This window comes from Tachysurus vachellii, chromosome 7 (assembly GCF_030014155.1).
Source record: "Tachysurus vachellii isolate PV-2020 chromosome 7, HZAU_Pvac_v1, whole genome shotgun sequence".
Classification (NCBI taxonomy): domain Eukaryota; kingdom Metazoa; phylum Chordata; class Actinopteri; order Siluriformes; family Bagridae; genus Tachysurus; species Tachysurus vachellii.
This window is the reverse complement of record NC_083466.1, coordinates 10,415,843-10,440,459: the sequence shown is the minus strand read 5'-3', so window position 1 is coordinate 10,440,459 and position 24,617 is coordinate 10,415,843. Positions and strand designations below refer to the sequence as shown.

At 36.6% G+C, this 24,617-nt stretch overlaps 1 protein-coding gene across 1 annotated transcript; it reads right to left on the bottom strand.

Moving 5' to 3' along the window:
• Positions 1-12,410: 12,410 nt before the first annotated feature.
• Positions 12,411-13,868, bottom strand: sox32 (SRY-box transcription factor 32). Its single transcript, XM_060873617.1, has 2 exons — positions 13,598-13,868; positions 12,411-13,036 (listed from the first exon to the last, which is right to left on the bottom strand). Exons 1-2 carry the CDS (start codon positions 13,866-13,868, stop codon positions 12,411-12,413), a joined length of 897 nt encoding a protein of 298 aa, XP_060729600.1.
• Positions 13,869-24,617: the final 10,749 nt, after the last annotated feature.

Sequence of the window (24,617 nt, the reverse complement as noted above, 5' to 3'; positions counted from 1 at the left end):
TTAAAGGTACAGTGAAAGACTTTGTTTCAGTTGCAACTCTTAAATATAATATAGGCAACAGTGATCTCCAGAAGGATCAGTGACATTATAAGAAACTGTTATGTTATTATGTGACAAGCCATAGTCCATATACTGTGTATTCAAATAAGATTTAATCCTTTGAGGTTGTCTTTAAGACAAAAGAATCATTCTCATGGCTGGATCAGGAAGGTCGCAAGGTTGCCACGGATTTAACAGGAAAGTTGGGAGAGACGACTCTGTGTGGGTGTTTACAATGAAATGTCAGTCAAGTAAAGGATGCTTTGTAAATTGTATGTTTTAATTTACACTCTTTTAATCTGAGAAGTGGTAATAGTAATTTGAGAGGTATGATATGTGCCCAAAAGTATTCACACACATGAACATTTAAACCCATACATTAGATCACCTAATATAATGATGTTGCCCAAACCAAGACTAAACCTATTACTGTCAGTGTTTCCTTTTCTGATTTATCTGATCACGCACACACTTTTATTTTTTTACAGCAGTTATAGTCACACTTCACTGATTTCATTTTAAACGGATTATACTGACTTTTGCTTATTTACAATTATCCCTGATCGAATCTGACTGATCCCTGAACGTGATGTTGTCTTGATTCTAGAAGTCTATGGAGAGTCTGTTTGCTCTGAGGTGCACTGTGAATTGTAGGACTGAATGCCCCATTAGGAAAGTTGCGTGCCTTTCTAAATCATGTCTAATCGATTTAGTTTAGTCCCAAACTTGTTTTCAATTTTTTTAAAATTTTATACAAGTGTTGTTGGTTTCTAAAATCATGTTTTAGCGATCAGTCAGATTCATTGAGGTGGCGCAGGTGGTTAAGGCTCCGGGTTGTTGATTGGAGGCACTGCCACTGTTGGACCCTTAAGCAAGTCCCTTAACCCTATATGTGACAAATAAAGGCTTCTATTCTATCCTATCTATAATTGTAAATGGGCAAAAATTCAGTATGATCCATTCAAAATTAAATCTATAATACAATAAAGTGTGAAAAAGCCACAAGGATCTGAATAATTTTCTAAATCCCTCTGGATTTAGATCTAGGTTTTATTATACACAGTCAGCCCATACAAGTGTATCATTTACACATAAAAATTAATTCTAATATACAGGTTTACAGTTTACAAAGGATGTTAATAAAAAAAATTGTTAAAACATGTTTTAAACATTTGTTGTTATATATAAATGGTTATTTATATATGGTTACGTATGTGCAGAGGTACCTTTGACCGTTTTAGTTTTTAGTGAACTAAACACTCATTCCATTACAACCTAAAGGACAATTCATCCATAATCTGTATTTGTTTATATATTGGTACATTTTGTTTATTTGTAAATTAATATATTTTTATGTACATTTTGTATAGTTTTGTACAGTGCAAATTGTTGTATCTTCCTGTATCTACTGTATCCACCTTTTTCTGTATCTTTTTTCCTTTGTATTGTATGAATATGTTCAGCTGCTCTTTTTCCCAGTGGGGATCAATAAAGGACTATCTATCTATCTATCTATCTATCTATCTATCTATCTATCTATCTATCTATCTATCTATCTATCTATCTATCTATCTATCTATCTATCTATCTATCTATCTATTGACTGCTCTACCAACTGCTCTTCTGTTCTAATGTGTGTGATCTCGTTTACAGATTGTCTCTTCTTTTCTCAAACCTTTACAGTCACATGCAACACATATTGTAGACGAAATTTTCTTTTAAATGTTTGTATTTTACACATTTTAAATCGTGTTAAATCCTAAATGGAAAACATTGTTGCTAATATTATGATATACCTTACACACATTAACAGTGCAATGCACTAAACTAAATTCACTGTTAGGTTTAATACACCTGATGCTTTCATCAGAAATATTTCCAAAAGCTCCATCAAAGATTAGGATCTTGCTCCACTTTCAACCTTTCACCTTCCTGGCCTAAAAAACACACGCACAGACACACACACACACACACACACACACACACACACACACACACACACTAGCTGACAGGTTGACACTGATTATTGTAACAGTTTATCATTTTTATGAGCATTTGTGCAAAGACAGAAGAGGAATAGCCAACATCCTGTGACAAGGCTGTGAATAAGTATGAGAGAGAGAGAGAGAGAGAGAGAGAGAGATGCACACAGAGAAAGGAAGAATAAAATCAGTGAGAGTGATATATAGTGCTTGAACTTGCCCATTGTTTTTCTGCATGAAGATAGGATAGCCTATGTACATTAACCTGAGTTTGATCTCTTAGAGAAAAACATCAGAGTAAAGTATTGTAGACCAAAGAACAAGTTCCCCTACCTCCTCCCCCTAACACCCCCCCCCCCACACACACACACAAACAGGCATTAGAAACTTTATATTGATTCAGACTGTATTGAGTTTCTTTGATTCAGAGTTATACAAGTTTAAATAGAAGTTAATCATCATCTGTGTGTGTGTTCTTGTGCATGTGTGAATCGATCTCTCACACACCTACTCCAGTGTCAGGTGTGCTGTTTCACCAGTTGTGTGTTAAAAGACAGAAGGGTGGAGATGAAAGGCTGAAGTTGCACACACACACACACACACACACACACACACACACACACACACTCACACTCACAGGATAGCAAACTTTGATAACGCAGATCAGATAATGAAAATTTGCTTAAGAATCAAACAGTTCTGTATTTCATTATTATTTGTTTTTTGTTGTATTTTTGTTGCCAGTTCACTCATTACTTTAATGTCAGGGCTGCATAAAGCCCCTCTAACATGTTGTGTTCTACCAGCTAATAACATTAGCCAGCTAAATCACTTTACCTGCAGAATTTGCAAACAAAGCTCTGAGGCATGGGAATAATACATAGACAAAGAAGGCGATAACGTGACAGTAGCTCACCTGCTCAAACATAAGCTCTTGTTAAACATGATATCTCTAGAGAGTGTTTAATATGTTTTGTATACGTTTTAGGGAGCACAAACCTAGAGATTTTGAAGGGTGCGATCTGATTTGCTGTCCACAGGAATGAAAAGAATGTAAGTATTGTGAAGCACTTAATGGTGAGTAAATGATATCATCACACATTTTGGGTCAGTGTAAAGTGGCTGTTTCTTGTCTGATTTTACCAGAATCTTTCTAGATTCGGATGTACCAGAATCTTTAAATAAATTCTCTTTTATTCTCTTTTTGAAAACATGTTTCTCATTTTAATGTGTTCCATTTCTAATTTGTTCTTCTATGGGTCTCTCTGTGTAAATAATGAGTGGGGGATTGAACCTCATGCTCTCACACACACACACACACACACACACACACACACACATGCACTCAAACACACGCACACACACACATGCACTCAAACACACGCACAAACACACGTACACACACACACACACACATGCACTCAAACACACGTACACAAACACACACACACACACACACACACACACACATGCACTCAAACACACGCACACACACATGCACTCAAACACACGCACAAACACAGACACACACATGCATGCGCACACACACGCACACACAAACACACACGCACACTCAAACACAAACGCACACTCACACACGCGCACACACACACATTTATGTCACAGATTTTCACTCCTGTCACTCAATTTATTGAGGATGTATATAACTTGCTCTTCTGCAACAATAACACACACACACACATGCACATACATACACACACACAGAAGGTGAGGACAGAGAAGTGTTTTGGTTCTCACAGCTGTAGTTTTTATAGAGGAAATGCATAGCATGATTGTGTGTATGACTGCTTCCTCCCTTCAGCACACACACACACACTCACACACACACACACACATAACTGTTATTGATTTTAAATGAACTCCATATGGCCTAGGGCTGATTACTCATAAGTGTTACAGGGGGTTTATAAGGGTGTTACTTCTTACCTGACATTGACTAATGAACAATCTGTAATATTTTACAGTGCAGCTATTCAACAAGCACTGTCAAACAGCACACACGAGTGCTGTGAATTATTAAAATCAGTAGTCAGAAAAAGAATGAAATAATAACAAAAACATATACATGAAATTCCTTGTGTTGTTGTAGTTTGGTGTTCATCAGAGGACTGGGATAAGTAAAAGATGCACCAGTTCTACTTGAAATGAGAAATATCATTTAACCCAGTAGGATTTAATGATGGCTCATTATTTCAGTTACAGAGAAAAGAAAAACTGAACAGTTTATATTTATTTTAAACTTAACAAATTTCTTTTGAAAAAGCAATAATGATTAGCTGAGTTCTTTAGCTTCATCTAGTTCCCGTCTTTAAAAGGATTTACAGTATATTATAACACACACACCACACACACACACACACACACACACACACACACACACACACACACACACAGAATGTCATTTCATGCTTTAGCACCTTACAGCTCTAACTTCCCTGACCAGCTTCCCTTCCCTGATGCCTGTGCAGATCACTCATACAATCTCTAATCTCTCTCTCTCTCTCTCTCTCTCTCTCTCTCTCTCTCTCTCTCTCTCTCTCTCTCTCTCTCTTACTGTAACAAGTCAATGGTCCTTATAATTCCTTTTTTAATTGGCTAATGCTTGTGTATGTGTGTGTGGGCCCTGAACTTTTGTGAGTTTTTTGAGGTTTCTGGCTCAGCACCATCCTAAACAGGCCTTATCTCCAGACTATGTGCTTATCAGATGGCCTTGTGGCCTTACAATAACACAGGCGCTATCAGCGGAGCACAGGCTCAATCTGGCAACCAGAGCCTACAACAACAATAAATACATCACAACAGTTATTCTCCCAAACTCAGGCATCCCCAAGACAACATACAACCTCCTCGCCCACACCACCACCACTAAGCCTGAGTCAGCCTTGTGCGTGGTCCCTAAACATATACATACGTCTATAAACACCCAGTAGGAAGTGGAACATTACTTATTAGATCATGAAATAATTTACATACATAGTACCACAGTTACTTTAACTAGACCACATGAAATAAATATTTTGATTCATTTATTATTTGATATTTACTCAAATAGGTTCTGAGTGTTCTGAGGGTTAGATTCCTCAGTACAATTAGATGTATTTATGTATGTAGGAAGCCTAAAAGAAAGTACCTAACTAGCTCTGGTCATATCCCAGATGTATACACACACTCATTTTTTTTTTCTTCTCATGCTATCCCTTTAAAATAATTTTGCTCCTCTGATCATTTAATCTGGGTTTGTGTTAATCTCTAGCAGCAGATGTAAATAAGCCTATCCAACCTATCTAAACCAACACACACACACACACACACACACACACACACACACACACACACACACGCACACACATATGCAGACACACCTGGAAAGCCTTTCTACAAAATTAATTTGCAGAGTCACAGCTTTGCATGCTCTGCTCTGCATACTCATGTAGGTCACACAACCACCACTGGATACTGATTCTGTGGATGATTTCATCTATTTTAATTCCACAGCAATGTTGAATGCTTAATTTTGATTGGTTGGATGGTCCTGATTAGTGATTTTTGATTAGGGTGTTAAGTTTAATTTTCTATAACTCCACAGCTCTAACAGAAGTGTCACTAGAAGGATAAACACAGGCTTATATTAAAGCTATCGAAATCAATCATTTCTTATTTACACCATCTTGTATGGTAGACATTTCACATAATCTGAGCCTAATACAATGGATCTAAAATGTGATTTTAAAAAGAAAAGTTGTATATCATATGGCTAAATGTAAGCCGATGCCTGGTCGTATACAGGGCAATGGTGGCTCAAGTGGTTACGGCTCTTGGTTATTGATTGAAGGAACGAGATTCAAGCTTCAAAACTGCCAAGCTGCCACTGTTGGGCCCTTGACTATGGCCCTTAGCAATCTCTGCTCCAGGGGCTCTCTATCATGGCTGACCGTGTGCTCTGACCCCAACTTCCAAAGTTGAGATATGTGAAGAAAGATTTTTACTGTGCTGTAATGTATATGTGACAAAATAAAGGCTTCTGTTACTTTGAGCAAGTTGCACTGATTCAATAGTTCAACCCTCACTACCCAAGAACAAAAGGTTCACATTTATACGCCAATGCTTCCATTGTCTGAACCGCTTATCATACACACAGTTGCGGGAAACTCAGAGACTATCCGGGGATTCAGGGCACAAGGTGGACACCCTGGATGGGATCACAGGGCACTCACACTCACACTCCCTACAGACAATTTAGAGATGCCTGAGTTTGACTTGGGGAGGAAACCAGAGTTCCTGATGAAAACCCCCAAAGCATAGAAGGAACATCTACACACATGGCAGAAATGGGAATTGAACACATTTAAACAATTGAACCTTTTTAAATAGTTTTTTTATTTATGTAAATAATTAGTTAATGAATTTCTTTTCACATGTTGAGGTTTATTTCTCACCTGCTTCCAAACAGGGTAAAGTAAAACTTCAGTCTTGTTAATAGACCTCATCAATACACATAACCCATTGACACCAACTTTACTGTATTTAGTCCCTGATTTATGGAGGGAATACCTTAAATTTCCATCAGTGATGACTCTACATAAGAAAACATAGACATTCTGTAACCTTTTGAAAAGTCCATGTACTCCTGTAGTCTACATACTGTATGGAAATTTTGTGATGTCAGTAAGACCATATAAGGATGCTTTCAAGTAAGAAGACAGAATTTACTGCCATTCACATGTGTATCTGTATTTTATCAGTCTTTCACTGTCAGATTTTTATGCATAAGCTAACCTGTCAAAATATATAAGAAGATTTTCCTAATTATATATACCCATATACTCGGATATAATAACAATGTCAATAATGTATCATGTTTACATACACAGATGTTAATCATTTTCTTTGCTAATGCTAGTAGCTGGATAAAAATACCCGTTTTGACAGATCAGAATGCAATCACAAATCAACACCTATTCTGAATGTTTGAACAGAATGCCTTTGATATCATAGCTCCAAATTCACACACTGACACCAGCTTACATGGTGACAAAGACGATGATGATTATGTTAGAGGTGATGCGCAGGCAACTGGAAAATATGATTCGAAATGTGCTAACAGAATCCGGAGGATAAACACCACTCTGTAATTTCACAATTACTACAAGCTAGCTACACAAAAGCTATCCACATATCTAGGTTACATTTAAAACTGCCAAAGCATCTTTAATGACTATAAAGCAAAATATATTGCTTTATTTTAATAGTTGGTTAAAAATGACAAAGGAAATACTGAGCTACATGTTACACTTAACTGCTTACAAGTGATTGTTCAAAGTATTGATAAATTGTTAAAAGCTTAAAAAAGCTGATGAATACCAGGAATGCTATGAATTATATGAAAGAACAAGCAGAAGTCAACATCAGTGGCATTAGTAGAGATGTAGTCCTTCTTGTTAGTAATACCCTTTAAACATATGTCAAACAGGAAGGAAGCCATTAAAGAAATACACTTTCAGACATTTGACCTTGCACTGATCAATTCCAAAATGCAATCCATTCATCTGCTGAATACAATGCTGTGTGTGTATTAGTGCACTATGATGCAATTATATTAAATGAGAAAGATAATATGTGCACAAACAAAACAAAACATTATGCCTTCACCACCTAGTAGAAGAGTAGAGTAGAGTGGAGTAGAGTAGAGTAGAGTAGAGTAGAAAAAATAAATGCATAGATGAGCCAATAGCATATTTTTCAAGAAAACCAACACATCCCAGAATTTTCTCAAGATTGTCCACTGTTTAGAAATCAAAGTCCCTGGTGTATTCAATGCTCCAAATTAATATTATTATTTCCTCTCTTACCAAACACATTGCATTCGATAACAGATAATTGATACAAATATTATATGGTTAGATGCTGAGGAGACAATAGCCCATGATTTGCTTTTGAAAGACATACCATTTATAGATAATTCCATTAAAACCCATAACTGTTATAAAAGCTAGAAGCCACATAATTTACACAACTGTGACCACATGTTGAGAAGCAAATAAATTACTGAACAGTAATCATTCACCTTTCACTCAGAATCCACTATGACACACGCCTTGGTATCAAATCTACAGCAATAAATAAATCAATATATAAAACATTGTATTCCACTCACAAATGGAAAGAAAGAGGAGTGACCAGTTTGGAGCATCTTTTCAGCAACCTGTTGGTAATCAACAACCAGTTACAAAAGGAAAAGGAAAATACTTTAAACTAACAGATATTGCAAAAAAAAAAAACGATTTAGTATATTTTGTTTTATTGAATTACGCTTGTTGTGTACTGACCTCACTTTGGTCTATCTAATTCCTGTATATATGTAATGACCTGCTCTGTGTGTCCGCTTAGAGAAAGGTTACGATCTTTACTCTTAATGTTAAAAATGTTGCGATACAGTGTGTATTTACACAAGCCCAAACTAAGGTTGATATACAGGACATGTCTATATATACATACAATATCTGTAATAGTGTAAAACATCTTCATTAGTCACACGGGAGCTCCTCTATAGTTTGTGTGTATCTACATGGGTGTTGGTGTTACCTAATATAAAGTGGACCCAAATATCTCAGTGTCTCACTGTGTTATTGCACAAACCAACATGGGGACATTTATTCACTGGAAAATAGAAATAAACAAAACATATCATGAACAAAATACAAGTCTTTCTTACACTCTAATATTTACAACATAAACATGTCCAATGGATTGTTCAGGTTTTGTCTTTGTTTCATAACTACTGTAATTTGGAGTGTAAATTGGTGCCATTACTGTTCACAGTCATATCAGGAACTTGATAACTCCCTCACATGGTGACTCATGGAACACAGCACACACACACACACACACACACACACACACACACACACACACACACACACACACACACACACACAAACAGTATATATTTTTTCAGCTACTGCTTTTAAAGAACATTAAATCCTAGCATTCTAAAATCTGACCTGTCGTATGTGTCCTCAAAATGACCGAATGTGTTTGGTAAAAGAGCCTGTATGTTAATTCAGGTCATATTTAGAATCATTATATTCAGTGTAATGTCCCACAAACATGCTCAGATGCATACAGTATATAAACACACCAGGACAGATAACAAAGCGTGATTTCACACTTCACCTTAATCTACCTCTAACATGCAAACAAAGACAGGACTAACTAAGAGAGGATGTAATTAGCTACCAAAGAAAGGAGAAATGTTTATTTGTAACATGGCACAGGGTCTCTATCATTACTATTGTATGGAAATGTAGAGGTCTTTCCCTCTGTACTTCTATTGCTCTGCATACTTCACACAACTACTTACATCGACATACACACACTTGGATTCACATTCAAGTTTCTGGTGTCTTGGGGTATAAAAATACCACACAGGGGACATCAAAGACTTGACACAAGCTCAGACACACAGAGGAAGGAGATCGATGTTGAGAGGATCAGTAAACATGGGCTGATCACACTCCTGCAGCTACTGAAGCTCTGCTTAGGACGATGACTTATTAACTTGGACTGATAAAACCACACCAATATAAGAATGCTTCTTGATCAAATGATCATTTTTTTATTCATAAGATAAAAGGATATTTTTTTCCAACCAAGATCTTTTAGCTTTAATTAAAAAAGATATCTACAGTTTTCACTGATTTTTCTAATAATTTAGTTTTTTTTAAATATATATATTTTTTAATAATTAGTTATTTAAAAGTTTTCAATAGGTTAGCACATCATTATATATCATTAAATATCTATTAAGGAATATTCTTAAAAAAAACCTGAAAATGTCCAGAGCATAAAACAAAAACTGTAATAAAGCAGGCATTTTTTTTAATGATTCCACAAACCTTTGAGATTTTTACACAATCTGTTTTAATACTCACTGCCCTTTCTGTTACCCGCTTTAAAACAGCTTTTTCAGCCTAATAATTGTTGTAACACCATTTATTGTCTTTGACGTCCTCTTTCTTTTCACATTTCTTTGTATTGCATTTTTTTTTTAAGTTTTGTTTGTGACTGCAAATCACACTTTATACTGCGTTAAACACTTTCTATTGTCAGTGGGTTCAGATTAAGTCCTGCGAAAATGTACTGGACACTCTTTTTTAATACAGTAATTTGGTCTAGATGTTTTTAGATTTTGTGATGTCTGTAATATTGGGTCAGTAGAAAAATAACTTTTTAAAAAAATAAGATTTTCAAACATTGTTTTTCTAACCAAATGAACTGCTGTAGAAAAATATTTAACGGTAACATATGCAATAGACCATGTTTCAATACCTGCAAAATTGATAGCAATTACGACAAAAGTGTGAAATGTAGAGTAATTTCCAAGATGCTAAATAAACTTTTTTTTATTTATTATAAAACGCATTTTAAGGATTGTCAAATAATTTAGTTTATATACTGAGAATGGAAAAGAGCAATAAACTAAATAATGTTTTGTTTGCACTTTTTTCTCTTTGAATGTATTAAGTGTGTAATTCCAGTATGCTTTAATTAATTGATAATTGATAGTTATTTGATTGCTATTCTTTATACATCTACTGTAGATGGCATTTGAGCTAGAGCTATTATTGAATAAATCTTAATAAATATTCATATTTCCTTAATGTTCCTGTGTTGCTGTATTGCCTCACTTCCATTTTAGTGCCTCAGTTCAACAATTGTTAAAATCTCATCTAATATGTTCCACCTTCTATACTCATTTCCCTTTTACAAAGCATTTACAAAGCATTTACTGGAACATTTGCCACAGGAGAGTTCAAGCATAGACATTATTTCACACAGATACACATGTAATTTCAAGCCCACTCAGCTTGGCCAACAGGAAATATTCAGTACTCCAGTTCTAATGAGGGTTATTTCCTTTTAACAGACAACTCTAAGCAGTGTTTAATACTGAGCAAATGTGGACCATGAAAAGCCATAAAGTTTAATTATTTCTATAAACATAACTTGTAAGAATCAATCTTTTACGTTCCAAAGTTTAATGCTGAATGAAAATTGATTTGATTCCCCACCAAACAGCACATCATTTACATAACAATCCACAAATGCTTTAAATTCCCCAGATCATTGACATTGAGCAAATAACAGGAAATTATACAAATATTGCAATATCATGTTTATTCTGCTTGCTGGTTGAGAAAAAAATGTTCACATTCAGTACATCTGAGTTTGAATTGATCGGAATTTAGTCAGTATGCTGATTAATTTCAGTGTTTTTTCTGAGTGTGTTCATTTGAACGAATGTTTAAAGTTCTGTGCTTGTGACTAGAAAAATGTTTGAATGAGTTTGAATTTCATCTTTCTTGAAACGCCCTGAGCAACCTAAAATAATTGACTGAGTTTTATGTAGTTTTATTTCAGACAAAACCATCTGACAAATCAGTACGTAATTTTGTTGTATTTATTCCGATGCTAATTTATGCTATTTGTATTTTTATGAATTTTGAACTAAAATTCTGTTTTGTCCTGGTATGATCTAGTCTGGAGGTTGTTAGTTTTGTTCTTTGACGAACATCAGGGACTCCGGCTCCACCCAGAATGCAAACATTTGCGTGAGATGTGTTAGGAGGACTCCAAATTCTTTAAATGATATACAAATATACTGTAGCTTCAAGCCCATTGGTATACAAACAGTATAATTAGAATGCTTTCCTTTAAAATATCTAATTTTTTTTATAATATAATAATACAAACTTGTGGAAAAACCTAACCTGGTGAGGAAGATAAGTGGTAGAGATTACCCCATGAACCAATCAGCATCACACTCCTGACATGATCAAACACTCAGACAAATAGGTCTAAATGAAGAACAATGAAAGAATAGCAGGACCTCTGTATTCTGACCTCACATGAACCTTGGGGATGTTTCTGGAACATGAGGAAATAGATCCAAGCATTTTAACATCATTCAAGATTTTTCAGGGATTAAAAACACAATTAGATTTAAACATTTTATTTATAGAATCTTTATTTGGACTTTCCCACAATTCAAGTAATAAATATACATTCCAAAAGTACAATGATGTATGTTGGTGATCATATAAATCTCTGTGACAAAAAAGCAGCAACGTTTAAATGATTTAAAGTGAGGTAGATGACACATCTTAGAATAAGATAATGGATTTTCTAGAGTCCACACTGACAGTGAGATTTACTCCTAAACTTCATAAATAAATACAAATATTTATATACATAGTCACAACTTTTTGAAAAAAAAATCTCATTTTCAGGAGCAACAGAAAAGTTTGTGGTTTGACCTACTGCAGAGTCTCTTGGGTTATAACATAGAAGTTGTTTCCTTTGTGGTGTTTATTGGAAGTGTTGGTCTTTAGGCTGGACAGGATTCAGATACTGGTCAAACTCACTGCGGTCCAGCTGGTCAAGCATGTCCACTCGTACCTGTTCCAGATAAAATTCTAGCGATGGCCTGCCTGAGCACAGGACACAAGCACACACTTCTGCCCCTCGCAAATCCCACTGCTCACTTCTCTGCTGAACTGCATGCTGGGAACTGTAGTACAGCTGGGGTTCTGCTGAGTACACAGACTGCTGTGGGCATGTTAAAGACGAGTTTAAGAGCACTGCTCCATCTGGAAATGTTAACCCTCTATTTGTAAATGCTGCACCATTCTGTGATGGGGCAGGATGATGCTGGAAACTGGGACCATAAGCATGTGAATACGAGTTTGGCAGCATGTGTGAGTGTGTATATGTATATTGAATATCTTGGTTCGGGACCATATAGCTAAAGTTGTGGAAGTTGGGTGAGATATTGGTTTCACTAGAAGGCATCTTGACAGCACGTTTGTTGGTCTTGCGCCGTCTGGGACGGTATTTGTAGTTGGGATGGTCAATAGTGTGTTGGACCCTCAGTCTTTCTGCCTCCTGCATGTATGGACGTTTCTCTGCCAGAGACATGGCTTTCCAGGTCTTACCTAGAGAACAAGAGACACAGAACAAGTGAATATTAGAAATATGATCAGACAGCTTAAAATAATCTTTAAACAAGCAATAGTGTCTAATTTTAGCTCTGGGTAATGGCATTCCTGATTCAATCAATCCACTGATTAGCAAGGCATTTTCATGATACATTTGGAACTAGACTAGTGAAAGCACTGATCTCTGTATAGATGTAGCGGTCTTGGACTGGCATCGACAGCTTTATAAAATGGATGAATTGGACATATTGTGCACATTATGTGTACGTGTTCCATCTGTAACATTGTAAAGTGTTACAAATATACCAGATGTGGCAGTCTAGTGTTTAATGTGTTAGACTACTGACCGGAAGGTCATGAGTTTTAATCCCAGTTCCACCAAGCTGCTACTTCTGGGCCCCTTGAGCAAGGCCCTTAAACCACAATTGCTCAGTTGTATAAATTGAAATAAATAGTAAGTGACTCTTGATAAGGGTGTCTGCTAAATGCCAGTAATGTTAATATACTCACGACCTTAAGTGTTAAAGTGCATCGGACACCTCTTGTTGTTTCACTTACCAAGTATTTTACTCAGGTCGGTGTTTTCCAGATCTGGGTTGAGCTGCGCAAGACGTCTGCGTTCCTCTTTAGTCCAGATGATGAATGCGTTCAGAGGTCTCCTCACTCGACCTTCCGCTGTCGGTTTGGTTTCCGGACTGGAGCAGCTGAGCTCGGACTCAGCCGATGTTGGGCTAGAAGGCCCTGAGACAGAAACCTCGGGCTGTTCAGACGGTGCGTAACAGCGCTGCTCGCTTTCCAGCATTTCTTGCATCTCCAGAGAAGGAAACATTCTGTCAAAGTACATGACTGTCTTTAAGACTTCTTGTGCCTCTTCATGTCAATCCCAGAGTTCCAGTCGGACTTTAAGCAGAGCGCGGACCAATGGGCGCACAGAGGAGTGGATTAAAGGTGCGAGCCTCCACAGGTTTCCCACCTAAGTGAGAACTCCAAAGGCTCACAGTTTAAAAAAAAAAAATAATAAACAAAAGGAATCATCAATCCTTAAAATAAATCTATATAAGTTCATTCCAGTAAATAAACCTATCGGGTTTTTTTTTTTCTGGACAAATGCTTTTACACCAAACCTGTAAGTTTGTTGTATAAACAGCAAACAATAACTGCATTTTTTTTTTATTATTTTTTTTACATGATATAACCTACTTTTTACTAATATATTCAAAGGAAAAGTGGCAAGTTATCGTGTGTTTAACCCCCTAACCCCATTTAATTTCAACTAGTGATCATTTTCTAATTTGCAAATCATTATCATGCTTTTCGAGTGTGTATTGATCTCCTTTTCTTCAACAGATTTCACAAACACTCATATTAGTCATGATCAGCTACTTGTATGTGCTACTAGACTTGAACATGTTCAAATATTTGCCAGGTCTGCAGTAAAGGGTTCACGTTCAGGGCAGTCTCACGATACCACCACTGCTGAGATATCTGTTTTCCAGGCTGTTACATATCCAGTCCCCATTCAGTATAATGTACATTGTGAGTGAATGTACCTAGTCATAGGATCCAGATGTTGACATGTATATGTGCTATTCGTTTAAAGGCATGTTTCGACAGACGTGCGTGAGACTTTGGCTCTGCTGAGACTTGAAAGAGCATGTGTGAAGGTTATTTTGCTAAGCCTCAGGTTTTTGGGAACGATAAGATTTGCTCACGGAAACCTGTAACTGTAGGAAGGAAACGTGGCCTTGGAGTGGTGCAGGAGCCCAACAGGCCTTGCGCACTTTATTTTCCCTGCGGAAAAATCCTGACCATCAAAACTCCCTGACAGAGCTCTCTGTGGGATTAACCAAGGGCGGCTTTGTTACCCGAAATGTCAATATCTTGTTATGAAAACAAAGTTCTGTATTTATTTTAGTTAAGTCTTTAATGTGTCTAACTTTAGTCAATCGTACAATCTAACTACATGAGAAGCAGAAGCATTGCACGATAGCCTCTAATATATTGTACGAAACTGGGGATATATGTTGCTCTATTACTGTGGTAGATCCTTCAGTTGTGTAAATATTAAAATTGAGTAAGTGTATAAATTTACACTATATATTTTATACTGTATTTTTAAATCTCAGAAACTGCTTTTATTGCACGCTTTAAGCAAAAATGTGTCTGAAATAAATCACAACTAATGCAAAATAATGCAGATTAACATAAAACCTGGCTGAAGTTAGGTAATGTTTTATTTTCATATATTGCAAGAAATCACATTCTTGTGCTTTCACACAGGTGGTGAAATGAACGTCCCATAAGTCACACACAGAAACATAACATTCTGCCATGGCTTTAACTTTGTAATGTTCTTCTATCCTCTGATATTTGCAATAGCATTGAGATGTGTATGTATGTGATGGAGTGGCTCATCACTTTGCTGAATGCTGTAATATGGAAACTGGAGAATTTTGTTTGTTTATTCAATATTCAATTATTCAATTCAATAGAATTGTCCAACACATTTTCTCTTAAAATTGCTGCAGAACACACACACACACACACACACACACACACACACACATATATATGTATATGTATATATATATGTATATATACGTATATATATATATATATATATATATATATATATATATATATATATACGTGTATATATACATATTTTTATATATATACACAAACATATATATATATATGTGTGTGTGTGTGTGTGTGTATATATATATATGTGTGTGTGTGTGTGTGTGTGTGTGTATTGTGTAGCAATTTTAAGAGAAAATGTGTTGGACAATTCATACTGGACAATTCATACTGTTATCTAGTTACTGAGGAGCTCGAGAATGTATTTAGTTCCTTCATTTTCGAGTGTGTATTGATCCCCTTTATTTTAAAAGTTTATACGTCTTTAATTTACATTACAAATTGATTCAGCACTGGAGTTTTGGTGCATAGAGTTTGTATGTTTATCTTTCAGCTCTAATACACACAGATCACTGGCCGGAGAGATTGCTCTGCTGTCTGCTGGTTTGATTAATGCACCTGCTGGTTGTTACTGTGTGTGTGTGTGTGTGTGTGTGTGTGTGTGTGTGTGTGTGTGTGTGTGTGTTTGTGTGTGTTTGTGTGTGTGTTTGTGTGTGAAGGGGGGAGGTGGGGGAGGTGGGGGGCTGTGTAAAGTAACATAATTTCTGTAACCTTTACACGTTCGTTTTACATTTTAAAACTAACATTTTTTATATAGATTAATATTTTAATTCACAAATCAATATTGTATGGAAACTCTTATGTGAATGAAGTACTTTGCAGAGAGAGAGAGAGAGAGAGAGAGAGAGAGAGAGACAGACACATAGAGAGAGAGAGAGAGAGAGAGAGAGAGAGAGAGAGAGAGAGAGAGAGAGAGAGAGACTTCAATTCAGTTTAATACTTCCGCGCTTCAGCAGCCATAATATAATCATGGACAGAATCGCGTTGACACCTTGATCAAACACACAGTCATCAATACAGAAATGGTCTCTCAGTTAATTCAATGAGGCCAATGATCAAGGTTTAGATTTTTATCTGTGTGGTCTGGCTCATGTCTGCGCGCCGGCCGGGGCACTGAAACCTGTTTCCCCTCCTGACAAAGCAGAGACGAGCGTCCGTTAATCGATACAATTTAAGAATAATACATGTTAGACAGTCTAATGATACTCCAGGTAATCGAATTGAAGTGAAGCGCTCGTGTTTTTTATTATCATGGAGGTCACGAGACCGAGGATAATTGTGTATTTGTTAATTGGAGACTAATTTGATCTTTTGCGCAAGCGATGATGATGAAATGATAAAATACCGCACAGCCACGTAAGTACATTAGACAACCGTCACAACATCAAGCGATTTGGAATGATCAAAGGCTTTTTGTTTGTTTCTTTGTTTGTTTTTGGTTGTTTTTTCCTCCAAAAAAAATAAAATAAAATCTAGAATCCAAATATATGGTTTGAAATCTTCTGTTTCTTTGGTTGCGTAAAAGGCGCAACCTAATAGGCTATAAATAAATAAACCGAGTTCATGCTGTATTCATTCATTTGATTATACCGTGGTGCAACAGATCTCTATAGATCAGTTAGACTCATCAACAAAATAATCAGTAAATAAAGTGAAGTGTCCTATCGACAAAGCAATAAACAACACATATTTCCATCCTAACCTTGTACACTTCCCAAATGTGAATACACTTCTTATGATGTAGCAATTTGCATACAAAAAGGACCGAAATGACAGCACACCAATACACATTCCTCTGGTGGCCCTAATGCGTGTTTACACTAATAAGTGATTCCTTTTTTTCTGTGTAAAACTGCGCTGTAGAGCAGAAGTGTGGAATCCACATGTGCGCGTAAACGCAAGCGCAGGCCGCTAATGGGGTTAGTTAATGACAGCGAGCTGCTCAGCGTGAATACAATAATGTTAGTAGTTTCGGTTGACATTGCAGGAAATATCGTGGAACTTCTTTTAACTTGGAAATACCTCCAGAAGTGTATTGTAGCCTGCACAAAAGTATAAAGAGAGAGAGAGAGTCACTAACATCTTCTGCACGCTTAGAGTGTACCTTTCGCTGCAATGTGGTATGGAGTGTATTCCAGAACCTAAACAAAGGTACAAGTGTGGTGCTGATGGTTCAGTGATGTATCAACATCAGAAAAAAAGGACATTCAAATGATTCAAATGTGACAGATACAAAACACAGTCAGAGAGATGTATCACTAGTGACAAGTAAATGCTCCGTTAATATATTTATTTATTTATTTATTTTTTGGTGGAGTGAAGGTACAGTGCAATTCTATACTTTATAAATGTTCCTCTTTGATTATATTATCCTAACTGAGGAGACAATCAGTCTCCTGATAGTATCGCTCCAGTGCCAAGCATGTGCACCATGAAACTTCAGTTTAGACTCAGATTTACAGATTTGGGGTATGTCATGTTTTTATGGGTAGACAGTTATGGGTAGGGTAAATATAGATCTTATCCAGGGAAAACTGGGCATGGGGTAGGAATAAATCCTGGAACATGGATATGGAATATGGAAGTGGGGTGAGATGATGCTACAGTACACTAGACTTTTAAAATTCCTTTAATTGCAACTACTATAAGAACAAAAATATAACAATACCAACAATGACAGTAATAAGAACACAATAATAATAATAATAATAATAATAATAATAATAATAATAATAATAATAATAATAAATGTAGTAAATTTAAATAAAAACAATCAATATAGATGTATTTTTAAAAATCATTATTACAGAGCACACACATAATTGCTGCTAAAGTAAATGCATCTGTATCCTGGATGGGATGCCAGACCATTGCAGTACAAATAATAAATATTAACATATTTATGTTTACTTTCATCAAAATTGTATTACAGAGAAAAAAAATACTCAAATTGCCATTTAAATGAATGATCCAGAATACATCATATAGATAGTGAGAAAATGACATAAAATATATAGTATAATAAAATTCATTCTGATTAATTAATCACAATTGTATTAATAAATATACAATTAATCAGTTTGGTATACAGTTTTGAATATTACATTTTACACCTTTATATATATATATATGTGTGTGTGTGTGTGTATGTTGAATGTTGGCTCAAATCATCTGGAATGTGGTAATCCACAGCTAGATTGTGTGCAGTTGAATGGCCTCTGTGCTGTGTGAATGGGGATTGTCTTGAACACAATGTTCCATTGTATTGGACAGAAGACATATATGAGTCTGAGCAGAACAGAGCCGAGTCAGTAAGTGTGAGGAACTCTGGAGAACTGCACCTCAGTCCCGATGTTTAGATCACTTTAACTGGGATGTACCTCTTGGAAATAATGGGTCTTATAGAACTGCTTGGATTTACCTGCTGGATATGGCGATGCAAAAACACCGGGCTGCTTTGGACTGGATACTTGGACTCAGTGGCGTTTTTGTGTTTGGGGAATACTGAGTGTTTCTCCTGACTCCTAGAAATCTGAAGAAGCATTTCTTTTCTTTTTTGATTTAAAGGGTTTTACAAGTTATGAGATTTTGTGTTTATGTACAGTCTGAAGCAGAAAAGTGTGTCGGTTGAATTCCTGAATGTACTAGCGTTTGTATATTTGGTATATGGCATACTATTTAATGGCTGGCATTAATTAGGGAAGGTTCTTTATCTGAGAGTGTGAAAGTTTTCAGGTTAAATAGAGAATGACAAAAAGGAGAAGGGCATCCATGTTTTGGCACATTTCCATATAAGTCTAAATGTGTGTATGTGTGTGTGTGTGTGTGTGTGTGTGTGTGTGTGTGTGTGTGTGTGTGTATGAGTGAAAGAGAAAGAGACAGAGCAAAAGGTAGATATTTGCACCCTTCCATACAGAGCTGCATTAAATGGGCATTGTGTTTGTATCACACTGCATTGTTTCAGCAAGCAGTGGAATCAGATAGGTGCATAGACATCATCCTTTCACCCTCTGTTTCTCCACTAGATAAGCAGGTGAGTATGAACACAGGCTGAGTGTATTGCCCCACGCCCCCTCCACAAACAGGGGTCTGGGACCCATAAGACAACACACAAGCACACACCCACAGAGGATTACAAGACCCCTGGGGCACTGTGCTTACAGAGCCCTCATTAGTGAAACACAATGACACCCCACCTATCAAAGTAGATAATACACAAATACACATGCATGTGAACGCACCCACCACACACACACACACACACACACACACACACACACACACACAGTGTATAGATTAATTTGTTAATACAGAGAAAACTTTGATTTAGTCAAAATGCCCTTATTAATATATTGTTGATGCTCCATCTGAGTTTAGAAGGTATTTATATAAATGTAGGACATTAAAGAGTTACTTCTTTCACTCTGCACTCACAACGTAATAGAATGATATATAACGTGCAGAGTGAAATTAGATGTTGGGATATGATATTTTTGCCATATCAGCCTCTCTCTTAATCTAAGTTCCGTTCTGAAATCATAGCATTACAAATTAAGGGTGATTTCTTTGCCTACGAACTGAAAATATACCATATTCCAACTGACCCTGTGTGTGTGTGTGTGTGTGTGTGTGTGTGTGTGTGTGTTTGTGTGTGTGTGTGTGTGTGTTAAAGGATTTATAGCACACTAGCATTCAGTGCTAATGCTGAATTGTATTCCAGTTGGTGTATGTGATAAGATGGCATTATCAGCCTCTGGACCCCCTGAAACTATTGTTCACCTCTCAAGCAGCTGTGATCAACTACTGTATGTCACAGCAGGCTACTGCACTGTATTCAGCTCTGATCCTAACACACACGCATACAAAGAGGCATTCCAGTTCACACACACACTTTTTACAGGGGGTTTCCAATGAACAATTTATGCAGAGTTGCTGTTTATATCCAGGCAACATAATACTAGCCTTATATAACCTACATGTAAGCTAATAAAAGAAATGTTTCGGATCTCTTCATTTGAATAGCTGCAAATTTTATATAGTTTTTTTTATCATTCCTATTAAATTGTTAATCTTTTTTTCCATTATTTCTGTCTGTTTTATTGCCACTGTTTTTATTTTTTTAATAATGTAATTCTAATATTTTGACTTCACAACATACAGCCTCATACCACGTGAACAATGTATATTATACATATATGTATATTTCAGTTATCTTCTAATTATCTTCTTATTTTCTGGGATGTATATCATTTTCTTCTTAGCATAAGTAAATCGAATGACATATATGACTCAACCAGGTTTAATGAGTTTATCTTAAGTAACAAGTTTAATAAATAACAGAATTTATATATACATACAGTATATACAGTAATTGTATAAATCCTTGTACATCTTAGAAATAAGAGTGTGACTGATCACATAGGTTTCCTCACGCCAATTTCTCAAATTAAACACTACTATTGTAAATATTAAGGCAGAATATTGTTTTCTCTATGATGTACATTATAACTAAGTATGGTGGCACACAGCACGTGATCAAATCCTTGCAGCAGCAATGTGTTTCAAAAAAGAATGTTAAAAAAGTAAAAAAAAGGAAATGAGATAAAATCATTTACAAGACACATGTATATATTGAGAAAAAAGATAGAAAGGATTGCCATTGTTATTATCAGTGCTAGGTGATTAGTTTTCATATTGGTTGTAAGACACAAGTGATTTATCTAGGTAGAAAACACAGAGGCAAAATTGGAAGTTCATTAGAAGTTCAAAGAGCAAGCAATGGATCCAATTCTTAGAAACATATTTACATGCTGATTCTTGTGTTCAGATTGTGATTTTATTTATTTATGTATTAATTAATTCATTTATTTTCAAATCTAGGGACCCAAAAAAGACAGTTCTGCTGAATATGTTACACACAATAAAAGCAATGTCCAATGTGGTGTTTTGTCATTGTTTACCATGGAAAAAAATAATCTCACAATTTTCTCACACACCAACATTAGTAGATCAGCTAAGAAAGGTCTGCTGTTGGTTTACCTTCAATGCTGGATGTACTATTCTCTTAATAACTCCAATGAAAAAGTGAGAAAACCAAACACTGGACACAAAACACAAACAGGCTGATTTGAGTCAAGGGAAATCAGTGCGAGTTTGATTTTTCACAGGATTATTGCTTCTCACTTAAACTGAGCACTGAGTATGTTAAATAAAATTAAATTATAGGTTAACTTTACAACACCTGAGGGATATTCATGGCCTCAATTGAGGTCAAAGGTAAGGGGAAGTCAACTTTATTGAGACTTTCTCTCTCTCGCCCTGTCTTTCTCTTTCACTCCCCCCCCTCCCCCACACACACACGGACACACACACGGACACACAAACGGACACATGCATGCACACGCCTACAAACACACACGCACGCACATGCATGCACGCACACACGCATACACACATACACTCAGTGGGTTTGGTGTTCAGTGTGAGCAGAACACTGGTTCTCTGCTGCTTTGAAGATAAGCGCTGGTGTTCGCTCATAAACACTGATTGTGGCCTCGCTTTCCTGAGATTTTGATTTATTTAGAGAGTTGCGCTGAGAGCAGTTGGACCTCTCTTCCTGCCCTTTTCTGGCCATGTAAATCTTGCTTTATTATTGGCGGCAGGAAAACACTCCATCATACACTTGCGCCACCCTCAGTTTCACCTCAAGGCCCGGTGCGGACACATCAGCCCAAAAGAATGGCCTACTGGGACTTTGATGGGAATAAAATATTAAAATGCTCTGGTGTTTAAGTCGAAGTTCAGTTCATTGTCTTACTGTCCATATACACCAGAGTGAAAAATGAGCAATAAGACAATGCAGGGCCTAAAGAACAAAGAGATACTATAACTAGTAGCATGAGCTATACTCCAGCATAAGATATTGAAAACTGTACATATGGAAAATTGATAAATCATACTGGTGAAATGAAGATATCTGAGTTGTGCATGAGGCAAATTATTATTTAAGCAAAGTAGGCAACTCTCTCTCTCTCTCTCTCTCTCTCTCTCTCTCTCTCACACACACACACACACGCATACACACACACAAGCACACACACACACTCACACACAAACGTCAACACAAACATGTGCTTCCTTCGATAAAGTCAGCAGAGACTGAGGCTGAGTCCCTTGAGACAATATCTGTAAGCCTGTGCTATAAATAGGTTGTAGTAACCTCTGTGCGCAAAACTCAGAAAAATCGCAAAGGATTAAGTGATCTCATATGATTTCCTGGAATATGAACTAAACTCATTTTAATAGACTGTGTGCAAACCTGTGCTGAAATATCGTCTATAAGAAACGCCCGTGAGGTAAGAAAATAAAAGCATGAAAATGTAACGTAACTATCTGATAAATGAAAAGCCATCGAGTCTTATAGCATACATTTTCCTTCTGGCTATCAAGAAATGATTGTGGATGAAATATACAGTGCTATAATGTTATATTGACATGATTTCAGCTGCGTTTGCTTCAGTAGCGACATTTCCGTCGGTATTCGGTCAGAATGTCAGGAATGTGTCGGGTAAGGGAGGACACCACATCATGAAGCGATCATCACTGTGCTTTGGAAATTAGATAGGAAATATTTTAGCACCTTTGATGTGATTGCGAAGTCCAATAGATTTTTATACCTCGTGTATTTCAATTCATCATCCTGGCTGTTTTTTTTTTTTTTGTTTTTTTTGATGGAGAATCAGCGCCTCAGGCCGGATACAGCTGGATGTGAGTAACACCACGTTTACAGCCGCTTTGCCTGGTCGCTTTCTACATACACACACAAAACAGAGGCCGGAGAAATGCAGCTGGTTCCTGTTTTCAGATCCGAAAGCCTCTTATTTTCCCTGCGTTTCCTGCTCACCTGCTCCACTTGATCCTAATTTCTTCACTGGTACACTGGCAGAATTAAAGACCCCAAACTTTTTCTTTGTTTACGTTGTGGTACCTCCAGAGGAACAACTTTTCTAGCTTTAGTATGTCAATCTTACCTGGGAAGGTACAGTACATGTCAAACTTGGAGGCACACAGTCGACTAAAATGTATGTGTATCATTATGCTTTCCCTTATTATTGAAGAATGGGGGAATTATTATGTTCTTCTTATTAATGATTATTATGGGAGTTATTGTGGCCAAGCTTAAACCTGTTCTTGCATGATAATACTCCTTTATACCGTATAAAATGAGAATCATGAAGACATGCTTCGCCAAGTTTGCTGCAGAAGAATTTCAATGACATGTAAAGTGTCCTGAACGCAACCTCAGTAAAACCTTTTGGGATCAACTGGAGTGCTGACTGCATGCACTGTCTTTTTGGCCAACATCAATGCTTGACCTGACTTAATGCTCTTCTGACCAATCAGAAGGCTGTGCATCTCAGGTCCACCAAGATGCCACTGCTGGGGCACCTGAGCAAGGCCCTTAATAACCCTCAACTGCTCACTTGTATAAAATGAGATAAAAATGTAAGTTGCTATAGATAAGAGCGTCTTCCAAATGCCGTAAACCGTTTGCTGTGCATTCCCCTTGCACATGATATTCAGATTAACAAGGTTAATATAACCTGGTTACCCGTCACCATTTGCTGAAAACATTCGAGCACTTAAACCATTCCTAGCAGCTGAAACCGCCAACACAAGACAGCGTCATCCGTCATAGCGAGATTAAACAGCATAACAAAAAACCGTCAAAACTCAGCATCCCCAAACAGAGCACTTTCTGTTACTAACGTTAATTGTTTTGACCAGTTGTAAACTCTTCTTTAAATGATCAAGAACATTTAAAAACAATAATCTTCCAGGACAAGAAGATTTTTTCCAGGACAATTTATGTTTTCTCTCATTTTCCATGTGTTTTCCAGGACTGGAACATTGGTCATTAATTTTCCAGGATTTCCAGGATGCATGGGAACCCTGCTAATTACTGCTAAGTTCCTACACATATAAAACTGTAATATTAATGTAGGCACTAATGTAGAAATAAATAACTTTCATCCATGCGTTTCTTACTGATCTTTTTCCATTTCTTCAATGCTGAGGGAAAGTACTGTTTGTC